This window comes from Electrona antarctica (assembly GCF_951216825.1).
Source record: "Electrona antarctica genome assembly, contig: scaffold_293, whole genome shotgun sequence".
Taxonomy (NCBI): Eukaryota; Metazoa; Chordata; class Actinopteri; order Myctophiformes; family Myctophidae; genus Electrona; species Electrona antarctica.
In genome coordinates this window covers 148,128-169,297 of record NW_027637838.1, presented here as the reverse complement: position 1 = coordinate 169,297, position 21,170 = coordinate 148,128, and the positions used below count along the sequence as shown (strand labels likewise).

The following is a 21,170-nucleotide window of genomic DNA, read 5'->3' as shown; positions in this document are numbered from 1 at the left end:
GGATCGGAAAAAAGGCCGCCCCCCAGTGACGGGGTGCATTATTTGCAAAGATTGTTCATTTTATATCAAAAGTTTAATTCATATTAATATAACGTCTAATTATTGGGGGAATTGCAATGTATATAATTACATGCAAATGTATTTCTGTCAGAAAATGATTACAATCTATTGAAAAATTGAGGATTTACCATATTTAAAAATAAATAAAACAAATTATCTGGTACAGTGTTCATTGATGAATCTTTATTTAAACTAAAGGTGAACGTGATTATACAAAGTAAAGACGAGCAGGCCAAGCAGGCGCCTCCTCTGGGCGAGTGATTTGCGGGCCGATAAGATTAGTTTTATCCTCTATTTCAATAGGGGAGCCTAACCTATGCCATACCAGGCATACAGTGCTGTGTTTTAATTTATGAGCTAACGTATGACATTTGCATGCAGTGATTGAGAGAGAGGGAGGGAGGGAGAGAGAAGGACATCAAATCAAAATTTATTTGATTTGTTGACATGATGCAGCGAGCAAATGAAAGCATGAAAGGTTAAAACAAACATTAAATTGACTCAGGGATTAAAAGCCAGGGAGAAAAGATGAGTCTTAACTTAAAAACATTTATAGACGGGCAGATCTATTATAAAGGGGGGAGAGAGAGAGGGAACACGGACTGTAAATTAACAATATTGGTTCACACAGAGCTAGGCGGGTCATCACAACCTAGTGAGCTTGCAGATCAGCTATTTTCAATGAACAGTGTTAACGTGGAGATCAATCAATAAAAAAACGCACCGGATCTAGAGGTAGGCCTAGTTTGGCGCACGTTATATAGTTTGTTACTTCAATACGGTAGGCTACTGCGCTGTGCATCAATCATCATTAAGTGTGTGGGTGTGTTCATAATAAAACTAAATGAATTTAATCAGAGTCTACAAGTTGAATAGGCCTAGCCTATACTTTGAAATGCATCAAGTCACAACCCCCCCCCCCATCCCCCCCCCCCCCCCCCCCCAATGGGTCGCATTCCCAGACTGAACCATCAACGAGCACACATTGGAGGGGCGGGCCGGCCATTGGAGTACCCCCCCCCCCCCCCCCCCACACACACACACATGAAGGAAGGAAGGAAGGAAGGAAGGGAGGGAGGGAGGAAGGAAGGAAGGAAGGAAGGAAGGAAGGAAGGAAGGTTGAATGAAGGAAGGAAGGAATGAAGGAAGGAAGGAAGGAAGGGAGGAAGGATGGAAGGTTGAAGGAAGGAAGGAAGGTTGAATGAAGGAAGGAAGGAATGAAGGAATGAAGGAAGGAAGGAAGGTTGAATGAAGGAAGGAAGGAAGGAAGGAAGGAAGGAAGGAAGGAATGAAGGAAGGAAGGAAGGTTGAATGAAGGAAGGAAGGAAGGTTGAATGAAGGAAGGAAGGAATGAAGGAATGAAGGAAGGAAGGAAGGTTGAATGAAGGAAGGAAGGAAGGAGGAAGGAATGAAGGAAGGAAGGTTGAATGAAGGAAGGAAGGAAGGAAGGAAGGTTGAATGAAGGAAGGAAGGAATGAAGATGAAGGAATGAATGAAGGAAGGAAGGTTGAATGAAGGAAGGAAGGAAGGAAGGAAGGAAGGGAGGGAGGGAGGAAGGAAGGAAGGAAGGAAGGAAGGAAGGAAGGGAGGGAGGGAGGGAGGGAGGGAGGGAGGGAGGTAGGAAGGAAGGAAGGAAGGAAGGAAGGAAGGAAGGGAGGGAGGGAGGAAGGAAGGATGGAAGGTTGAAGGAAGGAAGGAAGGTTGAATGAAGGAAGGAAGGAAGGAAGGAAGGGAGGGAGGAAGGAATGAAGGAAGGAAGGTTGAATGAAGGAAGGAAGGAAGGAATGAAGGAAGGGAGGGAGGGAGGGAGGGAGGAAGGAAGGAAGGAAGGAAGGGAGGGAGGGAGGGAGGAAGGAAGGAAGGAAGGAAGGAAGGAAGGAAGGAAGGAAGGTTGAAGGAAGGAAGGAAGGAAGGAAGGATGGAAGGTTGAAGGAAGGAAGGAAGGAAGGAAGGAAGGAAGGGAGGAAGGAATGAAGGATGGAAGGTTGAAGGAAGGAAGGAAGGAAGGAAGGGAGGAAGGATGGAAGGTTGAAGGAAGGAAGGAAGGAAGGGAGGAAGGATGGAAGGTTGAAGGAAGGAAGGAAGGAAGGGAGGAAGGATGGAAGGTTGAAGGAAGGAAGGAAGGAAGGAAGGGATGAAGGATGGAAGGTTGAAGGAAGGAAGGAAGGAAGGAAGGAAGGGAGGGAGGAAGGAAGGAAGGAAGGAAGGGAGGGAGGAAGGAAGGAAGGCTCCCTCCCCCCTCTCTCTCTCTCCCCCCCCCCTCTCTCTCTCTCTCTCTCTCTCTCTCCCCCCCCTCTTCCTGCCCCCCTCTCTCTCACACACACACACACACACGTGTGTGCGCCGCGCCCACGCACGCACACTCACCTGCGTTGCCTTCGCACGCACGCACGCACGCACGCACGCACGCAGTCAGTCACTTGCGTTGCCGTTGCGCGCTGCACGCTCGGTGTCCCGTGTCGGACTATTGCCTCGTCTAAACATTGCCTCGTCTAAACTACGGTTTTCGGACTATTGCGGGAACTTCTGTCTTGCTAATGTCATCTCGGACCGTTGGAGTAAAAAGACGGTATTTCGGACAATGGTCCGACACTGTCGGACCATTGTCCCGTCGGCTATAAGGGTGTCGGAGAAAAGTCCGCCCCCCAATCCGGGTGTCATGGCTACACACTGTTTTTTACACCGTGAGGCGCTGGTTGCAAAGACTTTACCAAAAGACCTGTCAGTTGTGTTGGATGATGCAGTAAGCGTCGTTAACTTTATTAAAGCAAGACCACTGAAAAGCCGGCTGTTCGCCACACTGTGCGAGAAAATGGAGGCGGAACATCAAACTCTGCTGTTGCACACCGAAGTTCGATGGCTTTCCAGGGGAAAAGTTTTGTCGCGTGTATATGAACTGAGGGAGGAATTAAAGTGCTTTCTGTCCGCTGAGCAATCCAAATATGCCGAACTGTTTTCAAATGAGTACTGGTGTGCAAGACTAGCATACATGGCGGATATTTTTGTCCATCTGAATGAACTGGACAGGAAAATGCAAGGGTGAAATGAGAATATTCTTACAAGCACGACAAAACTGAACTCATTTCGGAACAAACTCGCCATCTGGCGGCAGGCTGCAGGCAAGGGCAAGCTGGACATGTTTCCTTGCAGCAACGCTGGATACAAAACCAATCGTGTCTTGTGTCGGGTCATTTCTGAGCATCTGGAAACTCTCGAGGACAGATTTGCAATTTATTTCCCCCCAAAAATATTTTTGTTCTTGTTTTTACAACTCCTTTTTTTTATTTAGAAGTATTACTTTGCATTGACAAATTGAACATGTGTGTGTGCTATATTTTGTATATTGAGTTTTCAAAAATAAATTGATGAAACTGAGGCACTGTCTCTGTCCCTTTCTTTCTCTTTAAAGTTATTTGATGAGTGCTGTCATGTGTGTTTTTAAAAGTATATTGGGTTCAAATAAGTTTTACTCTGTCAAAACTATAATGTGTTTGGTATCAAAGACGTTTTACTATATATATATATATATATATATATATATATATATATATATATATATATATACACATACATACATACATACACACATGCACACCCCCTGTATATCTAGGTGCGAGATTTTTAGGCTATGAAAAGTGTGCCCCGGGACAAAAAAGGTTGGGAAACACTGCTGTAGGCTACTGTATATTGATCACAACATGAACGCCAGACATGCATTCCTCAGTAACTCCAAATGTCCCGTGAATCATTTAATATTTCATGACAACATATCATCACAAGAACGCATCAGTGGACTTACCATCTGACAAATAAATTATAGCTGTGTCGTGTGTCCAGATTTGATCCATTTCCCCAGTCATTCCGACATACGATAGTGATATGATATTAATCAAATAATAATCATAAGCTCTGATGAAAGATATCAAGACCCGGCCCACAACAGCCCTGCCAATCGGGCTCAGCCCTGTTGGCACGACAGGTTGTGTGTCGGTCTGGCGAGTGGGAGACTGGGGTTCAATACCCGCTACCTGCGAAACACTACATCTGCAAAGGTGAGTGAGTGAGCAATTGTTCAATAAAAATGTCTTTTATAATATTCTTGCCAAGTTGTATTAGCCTTTAGTCTTGAGGTCAAATTTAAATAAATTAACTTATTTCTCATTATACGTGAGAAAAGGAGATCCTACAGATTGCTACTTTATTAACCAGTGGATCCATCGGATAGGGGCTTGCTTGCCAAAATAAGCTGATCTACAAGTTGTAACGCGGTGCGCAACCGATGCGCTGTTAGCTTGTAGATCTGTCCATTTGTAACATGTTAGTAAGGTGTCCCGACAGCGACCATAAACATCATCACGTTAGATTAAACGGGCGTGTATGTTCTACGCGAGGCAGAACCTGCAAGGTGGAAACGCTTGGTAAAGAGGGAGTCCGCTGACTGTCAGATTCATGAGCTATACCTTTTTTATATTCAAATTTTCACGTGAGTGCTATAGCGCCACCCTTTGGCCAATGGTTGTGGGCCTCACCGTTTAAAGTAGCATAGCCCTCTACCATATTGCCAAGTTTTGCAAAAAACGACTGCACAGTTAAGCCAGAACTGCAAGTTTTGGCAGCCTCAGCCGATCTGCGTTGCTGATGCAAATAAATGAATAAATAAATTGTGCGTGGCTGTGGGAGCCGATATGGAGAACCGAAATTGATCTTTTATGGATGGGTACCCGGTTCCCCAGCATGTTGTTATCGGTTCCTGCTTGGTCATGAGGTTCGGTACCCACCCCTACCCACGACCCTCTTTCCATATTGCAGAATTTCGTGTCAAAACTTTGAAAATGGCAGGATCTGTACGAACAATAAGGGATCTTTGCCCCATCGGACTTGACCCCAAATAATTATAACAATAATAATAACAAATAATAATAATGGATGTAATTAAAATAATAATACCTTGAGTATAGGTAGTACAGGTTAAATAAAAAAATGAAATAAAAATGAGAAAAACTGTAGCAGTTTGCAGAATATAAAATAACCTTCATTCCAACGGACGCAAAATAGTTATTTATTTAGTCACAAGCTTTTACCATTGGTTCAATATTTATAAAACAGACACATTTAACCACTTCCAAATCCTGGAAAAAAAAAACGGAAAGAAACAATACTGAAGAAACAAATCTAAAAGCTCACAATGTCCAGGAAAATGTGTTAACATAGCATCACACTTGGTTTATGAATCTACAAGCTGACAATGAACATGCTAGTATGTGTGGGATACACCCACAACAAATGTGACAACTCTCTGCCAATGCCAAACTTTCTGTTGCTATTGAATTGTTTTGAGTTTTCAAACGTATAAAGGTATAACGTCTGAAACATCCAACGGTATAATTAAACAGTGTTACCATAGAGAAATAATCTACCAAAGACAAAAACTTTCTCTGCCATGTTTATATAGGTTTTACATACAAAAATATAACAAGAAACTAAATTGTGGTGGTCTTTAAATTCGGATGGTGACAAATAATAACAATAAACAAAAAATAATTGGGCCAAACAAATAAGAAGAAAAAAAAGGGGAGGGTAACACTTTGAGTTTTTCTTATTTCTAATTATTTATCCGGCCCAACATTTTTTGTCATTGTCATGATTTGTCACAATCTGAGTTGGCTTTTTCCGAGGCTTAAAAGGTCTTTAAATAAATACTTTATGAAATGTCTATGGGGAAATGACTGTGACGCTCTATTGTCAGATTATGCGATTCCACTGCTTTAGTATCTAACTGTCATTGTCATCCTGGAATAGAATGAATGATGTTATATCATATGTCAACTCAAATGGGTTCATGGGGAAAATGTGCATTTATTACTATTACAAATAACCACTTCTTCCCTGTATGATTCCTCCTCATTATCCTCAGATGTGCATTTTGACCCAAACATTTGGCACTAACTGCAACTAAAGGGTTTCCTTCCTGTATGAGTCCTCATGTGTCTATGGGCTTTCCCCTTTCATGAGTCCTTGTGTGTGATTTTAGAGCACCACTCTGAGCAAAGCCTTTACCACACACGTTACAAGTGAAGGGCTGTATGCGTCCTCATGTGTGATTTTAGATCACCACTCTGAATAAAGCCTTTACCACACACGTTACAAGTAAAGGGCTTTTCCCCTGTATGAGTCATCATGTGTGATTTTAGATGAAAACTCCGAGTAAAGTCTTTACCACAGACGTTACAAGAAAAGGGCTTTTCCCCTGTATGAGTCCTCATGTGTGATTTTAGTTCACTACTCTGTGTACAGCCTTTACCACAGACGTTACAACTAAAGGGCTTTTCCCCTGTATGAGTCATCATGTGTGATTTTAGATTACTACTCTGTGTACAGCCTTTACCACAGACGTTACAAGTAAAGGGCTTTTCCCCTGTATGAGTCATCATGTGTGTTTTTAGTTCACTACTCTGTGTACAGCCTTTACCACATACTGTACAAGAAAATGGCTTTTCACCTGTATGAGTCATCATGTGGGTTTTTAGACTACTGGTGTTAACACAGCCTTTACCACACACGTTACAAGTGAAGGGCTTTTCCCCTGTATGAGTCCTCATGTGTGTTTTTAGATCACCACTCTGAGCAAAGCCTTTACCACACACATTACAAGTAAAGGGCTTTTCCCCTGTATGAGTCCTCATGTGTGTTTTTAGATCACCACTCTGAGCAAAGCCTTTACCACACACATTACAAGTAAAGGGTTTTTCCCCTGTATGAGTCCTCATGTGTGTTTTTAGATTAACACCCAGAGCAAAGCCTTTACCACACACGTTACAAGTAAAGGGCTTTTCACCTGTATGAGTCCTCATGTGTTTTTTTAGATCACCACTATGAATAAAGCCTTTACCACAAACTGTACAAGTGAAGGGCTTTTCCCCTGTATGAATCATTGAGTGCTTAGTCAGATTTGACTTACGATTAAAACATTTGCCACAGTCTGTACAACTAAAGCGTTTCTTCCCTGTGTGGCTCCTCATGGAGTGAATATGTTTTGATGATTTTAAGTCCTTGGACAGCTTGCTGCTCAAAGACAATCTTTGTCCTTCCACATGTTGTGTCTTGTGTGACTTCAGTGTGTTTAAAGTTGACTGACCTTCACTGGGCTCCTGCCACTCATCACTGTCTTCAGTGTCAGATACAGAACAGTGTGAAGAGAGGAGCTGGTTGTCACTAGTTGGTTGTGATGTTCCACAGTCCTCTACATCAGCTTGTGTTTTCATGTGTTCGGTTGAGGTTCCGGCTACAGGCTCTGTCTCGCTGTTTTCATCATCATGATCATCTTCACTTTTCACGGCTAGTAATGTCAACGTTGACCCATCAGCCTCCATTGGTCTTTGAAGTAGCTCCTCTTGTTCATCTTTAATCTGTGGTGGTTGTGGTTCCTCCTGGACCAGACTGGAGCTCCTCTCCGGTTGTTCAGTGAAAACCTCCTCTTTACACACAGGGAGGTGTGGGACGGCTAGAAAAAAGACACAAAGAGAGAAAAACATTTAATGTTTGCATTTTTGGAGGAACATCATCTTCTCCATTTCTAATCAAAGACAGTTTTCAGGGCTTGACATTACATTCTTGAGCCACTTCTCATTTGGACAAGAACATTTACTTACTTGTCCAAGTAAAGATTTTAGAAGACATCTTTTGTTTGTATTGATTATAATGTTGCATTTAAATAGTTACAAATAAGTAATACGTGTTCAACAGAAGGTTATGACAAAATTACACTACAAGAAAAAAAGAAAAGACAACTGAAACAATTGACACAAACTCAAACTGGTTGTTGGAAGTTTCAACAAACATGTTCCAATAATACAATGATTGTTGAGTGTGTCATACATATAGTGTGTAGTGGTGACTCCAGGTCTCAATCTTGAATTGATGCATGATTTGTATAAATGCAATAATATCAAAATAATACAATTTTTTAAAAATACCATTTTTACTAGGACTCCCACCCGTGGGTCCTGGGACCCACTGCAGACCTAACAACATCACTGTGGTACATTCTGTTTCCTAGACAGGCTCTCTACCCATTCAGCTATGGCTGTCCCCCTCTAAGGCAGGGGTACTCAACGGTTTTGGCCGGGGACCCCCGGAAATGCTTTGGCAATGTCTCGGGACCCCCGCCCCGCCCCCTCCCCCCAATATAAATTGACTGCTACAATAACATTAATAATAGAGACAATACACCATAAATAAATACTGAAACGAGATATAATCATTAGGGAGGTGTGAAATAAAGGTATAGGGGAAAGGATAGGTGCTGGGGAAACAGTTTGTACTCGCTCTGGAGTGTCGGTCAGAACACTGAATGATGAGGCCAGATATAGAGTCCAACCGGTTTACTGGGGTTTAAGTTGGTAGCATGGACAGCATACAGATGCACAGGTTTTGCGTGAGTGGGTATGTGTGTGTGTAGGTGTGTGTGTGTGTGTGTGTGTGTGTGGTTTCTGTGAATAAACCCAGAGAAACATATGTCAGCTCTGTATACTGTACTAAACATAATGTTAAGCATTTAACACAGAAATAATCAGGTAAAACACAATCAACCAAAATATACATATTCAGCACTGTGGTTACCCTCATAACATACTAAACATACAGTTACTAATAATGTTCAATACACATGGGTTACATTTCCAAGCCACTGACGATACTACATGAACTTTAGTTACGTTAAGGTTACTAAACTAGAGCGACCGCGACGCGGCCACTGTAGCAGCTATCGGCAATTATTGGCAATGATTAACATGCGGATGCAGAGCACCCGCAAATGTAAAGAGGGGAATATATATAGACAGTAACATACATTCCAAACTCTAAACTGTAAAACAATACACAACCCAGGTAATGCTGTGGAACAATCCAGGCAGGTACAATGTCAGGAAATAATGTTGCCTAAATAGCGTCATGTCCATATCGCAAATCAGCGCATGAGCACACTGACCGGGTCATATGATAAGTGACAGTAGGAAAAGTAACGCTCGAGAATAAAGTCCAACATCACAGAAACATGTAGCACAACTCACCACTGTTCAAAGACGCACACAGGTAAAGGAAATAAAGGAGTATGAACAGGAATGTCCGTGGTGAGTTTGTGAGCAGAAAAACTCTGACGGGAGAAAACACAGTCTCTTGGCGTCACTCTGTTAGACTACTAATTGAAAGGTGGGCGCGCTTCCGCTACCTGCCTGCGGGGCGCGCTCATGCACGCGCCTTGGGAGCGTGCCTGTCATGTCTCTTGGACTTTGTAACAGCCGCCCCCACAATTGAGTAGCAATTGTGCTCCCTAAGGAGCGGGCAGGGATGAATCGCCAGGCGAGGGTCGTCAGGTAGTTCAGGGAGAACGATGAGTCGGACAACAGGGCGCGTGTAGACACGATCTCCGATCTTCACTTCCGCTGATCTGACTCTTCCATCTGCGCCGGGGTTCACTTTGGTGACACGGCCGATGGACCAGAGTGCACGAGGCAGTTGAGGGTCTGCCATCATAACGACGGTGTCCACTGCGAGGTTATCCGTTGACTTCTGCCACTTCTGCCGTGGTTGCAGGTTTGGCAGGTAGTACCTGACAAACCTAGACCAGAAGTGATCTGTCAGGATTTGGCTCTGCCTCCAGCGCTTTCGGCTCAGGAGCTCCGATTGCGGGTAGACCACTGGAGGTAGGGAACTGCTACGAGGTCAGAGATGTCCGAGGAGACGTAACCTAAAGGCTTCGAATTCAGGATCCCTTCCACCTCTATCAAGACGGTCCAGAGGACCTCCTCTGTGACAGTCTGCGCTCCGATCGTGGCTCTGAGAGTGGACTTAACGGAGCGAATCTCACGTTCCCACACTCCTCCAAAGTGTGGGGAAGCTGGTGGATTGAAATGGAACTCAATCCTGTGGTTCCTGGCAAGGATCTTCTTCAAGTCAGGGTGCATATCCGCAAAGGCCGTAGCCAACTCCTTCTCGGCCCCAAGGAAGTTGGTGCCCTGGTCTGAATAGAGCTCAGCCGGAGCTCCACGGCGAGCAGTGAACCTTCGGAGAGCCATGAGGAAGGCATCGGAGTCGATGGAGGTCAGGAGTTCCAGATGCACGGCTCGTGTTGTGAGATATTTGAAAATGAGACCCCACCTCTTCTCCGTCCGGCGTCCTATTTTTACCTGGAAGGGCCCGAAACAGTCCATGCCGGTGGAATGGAAAGGCGGCTTGAACAGGCGGAGTCGGGCAGGTGGCAAGTCAGCCATGAATGGAGCTGAAGGCTTAGCTCTCCATCTTTGGCACTCTGGGCAGGAGTGTTGTTGCTTCCTGATGGCTTCGCGTCCGCGTAGAATCCAAAGGGAGCGCCTGAGCTCAGCGAAGACTCGCTCAGGCCCTGGATGGCGTAGTCGGCAGTCAAAGTCTCTGATCAGCAGCATAGCAATTCTGTGATGCGGATCCAGGACGACAGGATGTGCTGCTGAAGGATCAAGCTCTTCTGCACGGCGCAGCCTGCCTCCGACTCTGATAAGTCCAGTGGCGGTGTCGAACTCAGGGGACAAGGTGATAAGACGACTGGTAGTAGGCACAGTCTTGCCTGCCCGCAGTAGAGCGTAGTCATCAGGGAAGCGGTCGATCTGAGCTCGTTGTAGGATGAGACTTTCGGCCTGTTGGTACATGGCTGCGGAAGGTGATGCTCCTTGGCCAGCCGCCCCGTGAAGCTGCTCTGCCGTGGCGTTGACCAAATCTTTCCATGTGTCATACTTTTCTGGATCCGGCACAGCTGGGTCTGGACGGATGGCGGTAAACCCACAGAACATGGATCGGCGAAGCTCTGAGGTATCCTTGACTGACTCACTCACCGGAGACTTGGGCCACTCGGTTGGTGGCTGCAACAGGAAGGGAGGTCCATCACTCCATCGATTGGGTCCAGCCAGGTCCAGCAAGGGTTTGCCTCTGGTTAGGTCATCAGCAGGGTTGGCAGCTGAGTTGATGTATCTCCAGGGTTCAGAGCCTGTGAGTTCCTGCATCTCGGCTATCCTGGTCCCCACAAAGACCTTAAACCGACAGGAGTCGGACTGCAGCCAGGTGAGCACTGTTGTTGAGTCACTCCAGAGTACGGTCTCTCGGATAGGCAGAGTGAGCTCAATCTTCAGCAACTTGGCTAGCTGGGCCCCAGTGAGAGCGGCACAGAGTTCCAGCCTAGGAATGGAATGTTGCTTCCGTGGTGCAACCCTTGACCTGGCCATCAGGAATGCCAGGTTGATGTTGCCATCACGGTCTTCAGTGCGTAGGTAAGCGCGAGGCATCACAAAAGACGTGGACATCATGGGTTACATCTGGATGATCCATTTGGGCAGGAACATGGCCGCGAGGCAGGCTCATCTTGGGCAGGGAAGAGAATTCGGTTACCCAGGCGTTCCATGCTGCCAAGAGCTCCTCAGGAAGCAGCGGGTCGTCCCATTCTCTCGGCTTGTCCCAAAGGCGCTGAACAATGACTTTGGCCCTCGTGGTGAAGGGAAGGAGGAGTCCCAACGGGTCGTACTGACTGGCCAGCACACGGTATACATTACGCATGGTAGGTGGACCGTGGTCCACTGTCCGCTGCTTGTATTCGAGGGCATCAGAAGGGCAATGCCATTGCAGACCAAGGGTGGTCTCTTGTATGTCCACACGGTCTTGGGAGAGCCAGAGTTCTGTGTTGCTAGAGAGCGCTGCCTGGGGCAGGTGACTGACCACGGAGGCAACGTTGCTGGTCCACTGTCTGATCTCAAAACCTCCGGAGGAAAGGAGAGCTCGTAGCTTATCCACCAACTGTCTGGCGTCCTCTGCTGAGGGCAAGCTCTGCAGGCAGAGAATCTGACGTCTTCACCTGGGCTGCTGTTGTCAGTAACATGCCGCTGGAGGGCAAAGGTGGCACAGCAGGGTGAGCAGGTTGTGCCGAAGGGTAGCACTTGCCACTCATAGATGTCAGGAGGCATGTCTCTCTTGAGGTCGCGCCACACAAACCTTAGGAGTGGCCTCTCTTCGGGCAGGAGCCGGACCTGGTGAAACATGCCCTTGATATCCCCGCTAATGGCCACGCTGTGTTGACGAAAGCGTAGCAGCACCCCCAGGAGAGAAGGGCCAAGGGTAGGTCCAGGGAGGAGAGCGTCGTTGAGGTTCAGACCTTTGTACACATAGGAGCAATTGAAGACTCTTCTGGTTATGCGACACCATGTGGTGGGGTATGAACCACGATTCCCCCTGGTCCGCCCTCTCTGGAGTGGTCAGCTTGGTGACTGACCCTGCGACTTCAAGCTTGCTGATCTCAGCTTCGTAGGCTGTGGCCTTGTCCGGGTCCTTCATGAGCCGCCGCTCGGTGCTCTAAGACTCGGCATCACGGCTTCTGGAGAGGCTTGGAAGTGGGGCGCAGTCTTCCTACTGAGCATGGGTGTGGCATAACGGTAGATACCATCAACGTTGACACGTACCGTTTTGTTCTCCAGGAGAGCGATGGCCTCGAGGTCTTCCTTTGACCGTGTCACCAACTTCTCATTACGGAAAGGTAGCGTATCAACTTGCCAGAGTCGCTCGACATTACGGAGAAGTTCTGTTGTAGCAGGGTTGGTGGAAGTCAAGAGGCAGTTCTGTGACGGGCAGTACTGTGGCAGGCCCCTGGCTGGGCCCTGCAGGGTGCATCCGAGGTTGGTCTTGATGGCTGCAGGTCCCCCTGGTGGTCCGCTGCGCACTGGCTCAATTGGTGTGATTAGGTGGGTCTGATCGCTGCCAATGAGCAGTAGAGGGCTGACTCCGTCAAAGGACTCTAGGGGCAAACCCCTCAGGTGCTTGTACTTCCTTTGTAGGGCAGACACGGGATAGGAATGGTCCGCAAGGCTCAGGTTCTCGGAGGTAAAGGCACCCACAATGTGGTATAGCTGTTGAGGGTGAGTAACTGGAGAGATCTTGAAGGAGACGTTGGCTCCATGGATAATCTCGATGTCCTGCCGGACCGTTCTCAAAGGCAAATCTTCAGGGGTGCCCCAAAGACCCAGTTTGGCAGCGGCAGTAGATAAAAGCACAGTGCGTTCGGAGCCGTCATCAAGGACTGCATACGTGTCTAAGGTGCGATTCTCAGAGTGTAGCTGGACCCTGATGACCTTCAGGAAGACACGGCTGCAGTCGGCTGGCCTGCCCAGATACAAGGACGTCTGGGCGGCTCTAACCGGGTTGTCCTTCGCATTCACGTTGTGCAGAATCTGAAGGTGCTTCTCCTGACAGATGTGACACGGCTTCTTCAGGTTGCACTGCTCGGGAGAGTGTGCTCGACCACATTTAGGGCATCGCTTGTTATCCTTCAGCCATTTGGCGATCTGCTCCATTGTGAAGGACTTAAAGGTATCGCATTGACTGAAGAAGTGATCTGTACTGTCGCAGTAAGGGCAGAACGGTTTGGGCTTGTTCTTCTGGCCTCTCTCTAGTAAAGGGTTTGGCAGATGGAGCAGGATTGGCTTTCGAGGGGGTCTCAGCGCCGTGGAGGATGGTCGCTGTCCTAGGATGGATGAAAGGCTCCCTCCGTTGTGCCTGCTTGTGGGAGACAGGCTTCTCCTTCTTGTCATTAGGCTGCTCCTCATTGCCTTGGCACCAGGCTTCATACTGGAGCCACTGGGAGAACTCAAGGAGGGTGTAGATGTTCCCGGGTTTGTGAAACATCTGTCTGCGGAAGGCTGCACGCAGCTCAGTAGGTAGTTTTCCCAGAAGCCTGGCCACATGTGACCCGCAGCTTAGTTCGATATCCCCCTCGGGGCCGAGGGTCTGCAGTATGCCCACCAGGGCACGGATCTGCAGAGCGAACTTCTCGAAAGCTGCGTGTCTCCCCGCCTTATGTCAGGGGAATCCATCACCTGGGATATCTTCTTCAAGGCCAGCATATGAGGTTGCCCGTATTTCTCATTTAACGCCCACATGGTATCAGTGTATGGAGTCGCTGAATTCAGGTAAGAGTCGGCAATAAGGCATGCATCCTCCAGCTTCAGGTGGTCCACAAGGATTTGATACTTGAAGAGCTCGGTACCGTCGGGTGGCAGGAGATTCTCCAAGGCGATCTTGAGTCGGGCAAATTCTCCAGGGTCCCGATGGACGAAACACGGTATGCTTGGCCTTGGTCCACGGTAGCTCCTCTCATGATCCGCTGATGGCCATAGCTGGGAATGGCCTCGAGGTGTATGGGCTTGAGCAGGGGTACTCATGGAGGCATAAGCCTGAGTGGGAGGCCTTGAATGAGCATGCGTTGTCTGAGGATACATAGGAGGCTGATGACGTGAATTATGCCAGGGATATGAAGCCGTCGCTCTAGGTGGCGGCGGATAGGCTGACCAGCCTTGGTGGTCAGGCAGCTGCAGTGCAGGATAAGAACCGTACTGATAGGTTCCCGCGGCAGCAAGGTTAGCCTGAACCAGATAGCTCTGAGGTGGCTGTTGCTGATCATGGTATGAGGAATGTGTAGAGGGGGATGTCATGTAGCTCTTCATTGTCTGCAGCTCATGCATCATCCTCTCAAGTTGCTTCATCATGGCATCTTCAGGTCCCTCTGGTTCCCGACGTCCTCCCCCGTGGGAGACAGGATTATAGCTTCTGTCTGCAGGCTCCTGCCTTCCCTGTTCGGTGCTACGATCCTGCTGTGCTCTCCCGTAGGAGGCAGGATTGTAGCCTCTATCGGCAGGTACATGTCTTGCACGTTCAGCGCTGGGCTCCTGCTGGGTCGACATAGGGGGTCGGCTGATCACAGGTGCATAGGCCGTTGCTTGAGCCGATAGAGCATAGGGCCACCTCTCCATAGAGGCTGCTTGCGGATTTGGCTGCAAACTGACCCGTTCTTCCACCGGGATTGGTGGTCGCTTATCAAACTGCCTGCTCGACCTGGAGCCGAGTTGGTCCTCTTGCTCAAGGGTGTCACGGTCATCATCATGAACGCTGGATGCAGCTGAGGGTGGTCCCAGTCTAGCTGCTGCCATGTTGAATAAATTCAGTAGGTTGTTCATCCTCCTGTCCATTAAGGGCTCCTCTCCTACTCCTTATTCTACTGGCTTATCTGTATGCTGTGCTACGTGATGTAAATTGGGTGCAGATTTACGTCTGACACGTCTCAGAACGTAGTCTGCGAGGTGTCCTGGGGGCTGAGTCTGACGTTTAGGTCGGACAGACTGTTCGGGGACATCAGTCTCAGTACCGGTAGACTCCATTATAACCCAGGGTGAGCACAGCTATCCGGCTCGAAGGACCACAATGAAATAAAGGTATAGGGGAAAGGATAGGTGCTGGGGAAACAGTTTGTACTCGGTCTGGAGTGTCGGTCAGAACACTGAATGATGAGGCAAGATATAGAGTCCAACCGGTTTACTGGGGTTTAAGTTGGTAGCATGGACAGCATACAGATGCACAGGTTTTGCGTGAGTGGGTATGTGTGTGTGTAGGTGTGTGTGTAGGTGTGTGTGTGTGTGTGTGTGTGGTTTCTGTGAATAAACCCAGAGAAACATATGTCAGCTCTGTATACTGTACTAAACATAATGTTAAGCATTTAACACAGAAATAATCAGGTAAAACACAATTAACCAAAATATACATATTCAGCACTGTGGTTACCCTCATAAACATACTAAACATACAGCAGTTACTAATAATGTTCAATACACATGGGTTACATTTCCAAGCCACTGACGATACTACATGAACTTTAGTTACGTTCAGGTTACTAAACTAGAGCGACCGCGATGCGGCCACTGTAGCAGCTGTCGGCAATTATTGGCAATGATTAACATGCGGATGCAGAGCACCCGCAAATGTAAAGAGGGGAATATATATAGACAGTAACATACATTCCAAACTCTAAACTCTAAAACAATACACAACCCAGGTAATGCTGTGGAACAATCCAGGCAGGTACAATGTCAGGAAATAATGTTGCCTAAATAGCGTCATGTCCATATCGCAAATCAGCGCATGAGCACACTGACCGGGTCATATGATAAGTGACAGTAAGAAAAGTAACGCTCGAGAATAAAGTCCAACATCACAGAAACATGTAGCACAACTCACCACTGTTCAAAGACGCACACAGGTAAAGGAAATAAAGGAGTATGAACAGGAATGTCCGTGGTGAGTTTGTGAGCAGAAAAACTCTGACGTGAGAAAATACAGTCTCTTGGCGTCACTCTGTTAGACTACTAATTGAAAGGTGGGCGCACTTCAGCTACCTGCCTGCGGGGCGCGCTCATGCACGCGCCTTGGGAGCGTGCCCGTCATGTCTCTTGGACTTTGTAACAAGGTGTATGCATGCACTATGTGTACCATGTAAACTCTTCATTTCCATTTTCCAGCCATTCAGTTGCAAAAAAAAGATTATTTTGGGGACCCCCCAAAATAATTTGGCGACCCCCCGCAGGTTGAGAACCCCTGCTCTAAGGAAGGACAATATCATTCACTAGAACCTGGGATGGGTGTTTTCTATTTATCTACGATGGTTAAAATGGAGTTTGAAGTTACAATGGGCTTGTCTGATAAAAATAAATATAGTAGACCATAACATTACCCACAATTATTTTGAAAGTGAAATATCCCTTTATGTAAGTAAGTAAACAAAACAGCACATACCTATACGGTACAACTTTACTACAGGTTGCATCTTCGCATCAAACAGTCCACGTCTCTGGTCCACCTCTGGCTGTTCCTCTGACAACGTTGAATGTCTTTTGGAGGCCATCTCTCTAGATACGGTAGACCTCTCCCTGTGGTGCTCTGTGGAAATCACCAGTAAAAACAACTTGTACTTATCATTCAATAAGGGTTTACTGAACAACTGAACAACCAGGAGTAGTCTGGTGACCACCGGAGAGACGGGTGAAAGCCGGAATGTAGACGGCACCCGGGAGCAGTATGGGTTGGCGCCCCAGCCTGTGTCTTCCGTGAGGAGGAAGCCCAACACACCCATGGTGAGGCCTTTAGGAGGGCCATTCAAGCTGCAAGCGGAGTCTGCAGCACCACCGTTGCCCAGGTGGAGCCTGCAGAACCACCGTTGCCCAGGTTGAGCCTGCAGAACCATTGTGGCTCAAGAATCCACCACTCCTGAATGAAGTGTCTGGTGCTGATTGATGATTAGAACCTTCCTGGACAGATCACTTAACCCTTTGAGTGGACCAGTACCATGTCTCGTGCTTAAAATCTTAAAAGTCTCACGCACAAATATCTTAATAGCTAAACATGATTATGGGTTCAAACTTGTTGTTCTATACTTATGTAGTGGCACAAGCGGAAACATGCCGTGTGTCTGTGTCTTTTAGGGGACCATGAGTTACCAAACTATATTTTTATCCTTACAGTTTCTGAATAACCCTTTAGTCTTGTTAGAATAATACTAATAAAAACATCATTGTGTTTTACCTGATAGAGTATATTGCACCACATCTTCCTACGTAGTAATGTCAAAGTTGACTCACCAGTCTCCTCTTCCTGTTCTTCTTTAATCTGTGGAGGTTGTGGTTCCTCCAGGACCAGACTGGATCTCCTCTCCTGTTGTTCCTCTTTAATCTGTGGAGGGTGTGGTTCCTCCAGGACCAGACCTCCTCTCCTCTCCTCATATTCAGATGAAACCTCTTTACACACAGACAGGAGGAGGGGAGAGACGGTAGCATGAGCAGAGCAACTCAAAGTGCTTTTGTCAACTCAAAGATTATTCTCCTATTCGTTTTGTCAGGATCGTTTAAAAAATGAGTGTCTCGAGTCTCTTCACAATGCCTCGCAGAGCAAGGTGTTGAGTAGAGCCCGACATCGGTATCAACGATGTATCCGTCATTTTTGGCGCCGATGCCCGACATCGGACATTATTTCACCGATGTGGCCAAAACATTTTTTTAATCATCATGAATGTAATCTACCCCCAACCACCCCTTTTCACCCTCACTGTATATTTCCCTTTTTACCTCCTTTATGATGAATTCCTGTTGTGTTCTTTGGAAAAATAGAAGTGTATATTTGTACATCTCTAAATGTTTTGATGAATTGAACAAGATGGACCCTCTGGTAAACAAGTGTAATGCTTTTATTGGGTCGTCCACTCATAGTTAACAGTTTTTGTATTGAGTTGTGCTTGAAATGTACTGTAATTCTGCAAACTGTTTTTGAGTGGTGCAAACCACTCCAACAACTGGCTTTGTTAGTTTACGTGTCCACGTGTTTGTTAGTACCAAAGAAATCACAACCGTGTGAACTGAGTGGTGTAAGGTCTTATATAGCCTGATCAGCTGTAGTCACTGACGTAATGTCTCATTCCGGCCAATCACAATGCACCATGCTCATTTTTTGGTACGAACAGACACGTAAACTAACAAAGCTGAAATCACACCCGGGTGAACTGGGTGACCATAGCAACCATGCTCATTTTTTGGTATGAACAGACACGTAAACTAACAAAGCCAGTTGTAGGAGTGGTTTACACCACTCAACTAACAAAGCCAGTTGTAGGAGTGGTTTACGCCACTCAAAAATGAGCATGGTTGTTATGGTCACTAAGTTCACACGGGTGTGATTTCATTATGTCAGGCATTACGTCAGACCACAGCTGATCAGTCTATATAAGACCTTGCACCACTCAGTTCACACGGGTGTGATTTTTTAAAAGCCACTGCGTGTGCCGTCCCTGTGACTCTGACCATTTATGTGACTCTCACCATTTATGCCAAATATCTTAATAGCTAAACATGATTATGGGTTCAAACTTGTTGTGCTATACTTATGTAGCGGCACAAGCGGAAACAACATGCTGTGTGTCTGTCTGTCTTTTAGGGGACCATGAGTTACCAAACTATATTTTTTATCGTTACAGTTGCTGGATAACCCTTTAGTCTTGTTAGAATAATACTAATAAAAACATCATTGTGTTTTACCTGAGAGAGTATTGCACCACATCTTCCTACGTACTAATGTCAAAGTTGACTCACCAGTCTCCTCTTCCTGTTCCTCTTTAATCTGTGGATGTTGTTGTTCCTCCTGGGCCAGAATGGATCTCCTCTCCTCATATTCAGATGAAACCTCTTTACACACAGACAGAAGGAGGAGAGAGAAGGTAGCATCAGCAGAGGAACTCAAAGTGCTTTTGTCAACTCAAAGATGACATTTATTCTCCTATTTGTTTTGTCAGGATAACCATGGTTTAAACAATAAGTGTCTTGAATCTCTTCACAACGCCTGGCAGAGCAAGAGCAGAGTAGAGCCTGACATCGGTCTCACCGATGTATCCGTAATTTTTGGCACCGATGCCCGACATCGGACATTATTTCACTGATGTGGCCGAAGTTTTTTTTATCATCATTAATGTAACCTACACTTGTCTTTTAGAATGTAATACGCCCTTATTAAACGCGCTCTTTTGGTTTGATATAAATTTCTTGCAGCTGCAGAGAATGAATTTAAAAGGCACTGTGCGCACCGTGCCTGTGACTCTGGAGCCTAGGCTGCAGCAGAAAACCCTGCCCTGCGAGTGACTGTCATACATGGAAGTCCAGCTGTCATTACGGACCCCTCGCCCTGAGAAAATGTCGTCCGTGTGCAGCCCGGGAAAATATATGAGAGATGTTTGAAAAGATCAGATATTTGAATAAACAAGCGTTTTCTGCCTGAACTTTTACATGGATGTGAAACTAGAGGACAATATCTCACTCCACGTCTTTGGAATTATTTATTGGGTGAGTACAAACGGAGCGCAGAGCACATTTATGCCACCCATGTCTCCTTGCTCACTGGGAGCGGAGGCATCCGATCTATGGCTGTGTTTACAGGAATATATGTCATTTATGTATGATCACAGACATTCTAGGGCTAGTAGAACTACTGGTAAATGTAGTTCAGTTCAGCTAGCTTAATGCTACTTGTAGCTAAGCTGGTGTTGTTCAGAGTCTACTAACCTGCAGTGTGTAGATCGATGTCCATATCAAAATCAATGTCCAGCCGTTTGTTTTGTGTCTCCAGCAGAGTTTCTAGTGTCTCCATCTCTCTCTGGAAGAGGTTGACCATGAACTCTCCCACCGCGCTGAGGCGCTCCAACACAAACACTCTGACGCTAAGCTCCACACTACAAACATCAGCAGCGCCACGCTGCTGTTTGTCCACAACAAACAATATCTCCTCTCCCACCGACGCTAGCTGTTCATTTATCTTCAGCCGTACAGACTCCATTTGACGCTTTTCACCTCCTTTAGGAGACATTTCCACCAAGCTTTCTGTTCCTACTGTAATATAGAATGTGTAATAAAGGCAGAAATATCAACAATTCCGAGGCACGACAACATGTTTGTTCAACAACATTACCGTGGAAAACAACTGGCGTGGCCACGGGCAGTTTTCTTGCAAATCTAAGCTAGCAAATATAAGACTTCCGGGGGACGATCTCTTCAAAATAAGAGTACCCTCTAGAGTATTGAAAAAAAGATTAATTTGCACATTAAAACTATAAATTAAGCATTTAAACGATGCTATAGGACACACATTATGTTTCTGTGTAAAAATAAGTAATAATTAATGTTTCTGTGTAAAGATAAGTAATTAAAAAGTTATCTAAATGGATCAATGCTATTCACTGGAGTGCATGGACTTTATAAAGTGGACACTGGACAAAAATCCCTGCTATGTATCGACTAGTGTGACATATGCACATGTCCGGGGAGACCTCCTCTACAACACCACACTGTCCGCTAAGCAGCAGAGGTGTAAAACAAAAATTGGCACGCCATACAGCGAGGTGAAAGGTCAAAAACCATCCCATTTCCAGACTAAAGTGAACTAAAGTGGACACTGGACAAAAATCCCTGCTATGTATCGACTAGTGTGACATATGCACATGTCCGGGGAGACCTCCTCTACAACACCACACTGTCCGCTAAGCAGCAGAGGTGTAAAACAAAAATTGGCACGCCATACAGCGAGGTGAAAGATAAAGAAATATCCCATTTCCAGACTAAAGTGGACACTGGACAAAAATCCCTGCTATGTATCGACTAGTGTGACATATGCACATGTCCGGGGAGACCTCCTCTACAACACCACACTGTGTCCAGTGTCCACTTTAGTTCACTTTAGTCTGG

General features: G+C 46.3%; 1 protein-coding gene across 1 annotated transcript; it reads right to left on the bottom strand.

The window, feature by feature from the left end:
- Positions 1-7,304: 7,304 nt before the first annotated feature.
- On the bottom strand, positions 7,305-20,309 carry LOC306918618 (uncharacterized protein; the record flags this gene model as incomplete). The annotated part of the gene is made up of 5 exons (XM_079531509.1): positions 19,995-20,309; positions 19,032-19,124; positions 17,532-17,687; positions 16,690-16,833; positions 7,305-7,561 (listed from the first exon to the last, which is right to left on the bottom strand). Coding segments are annotated over exons 1-5 (951 nt in total), but the record flags the coding sequence as incomplete, so codon positions are not given.
- Between the last annotated feature and the right edge of the window lie 861 nt (positions 20,310-21,170).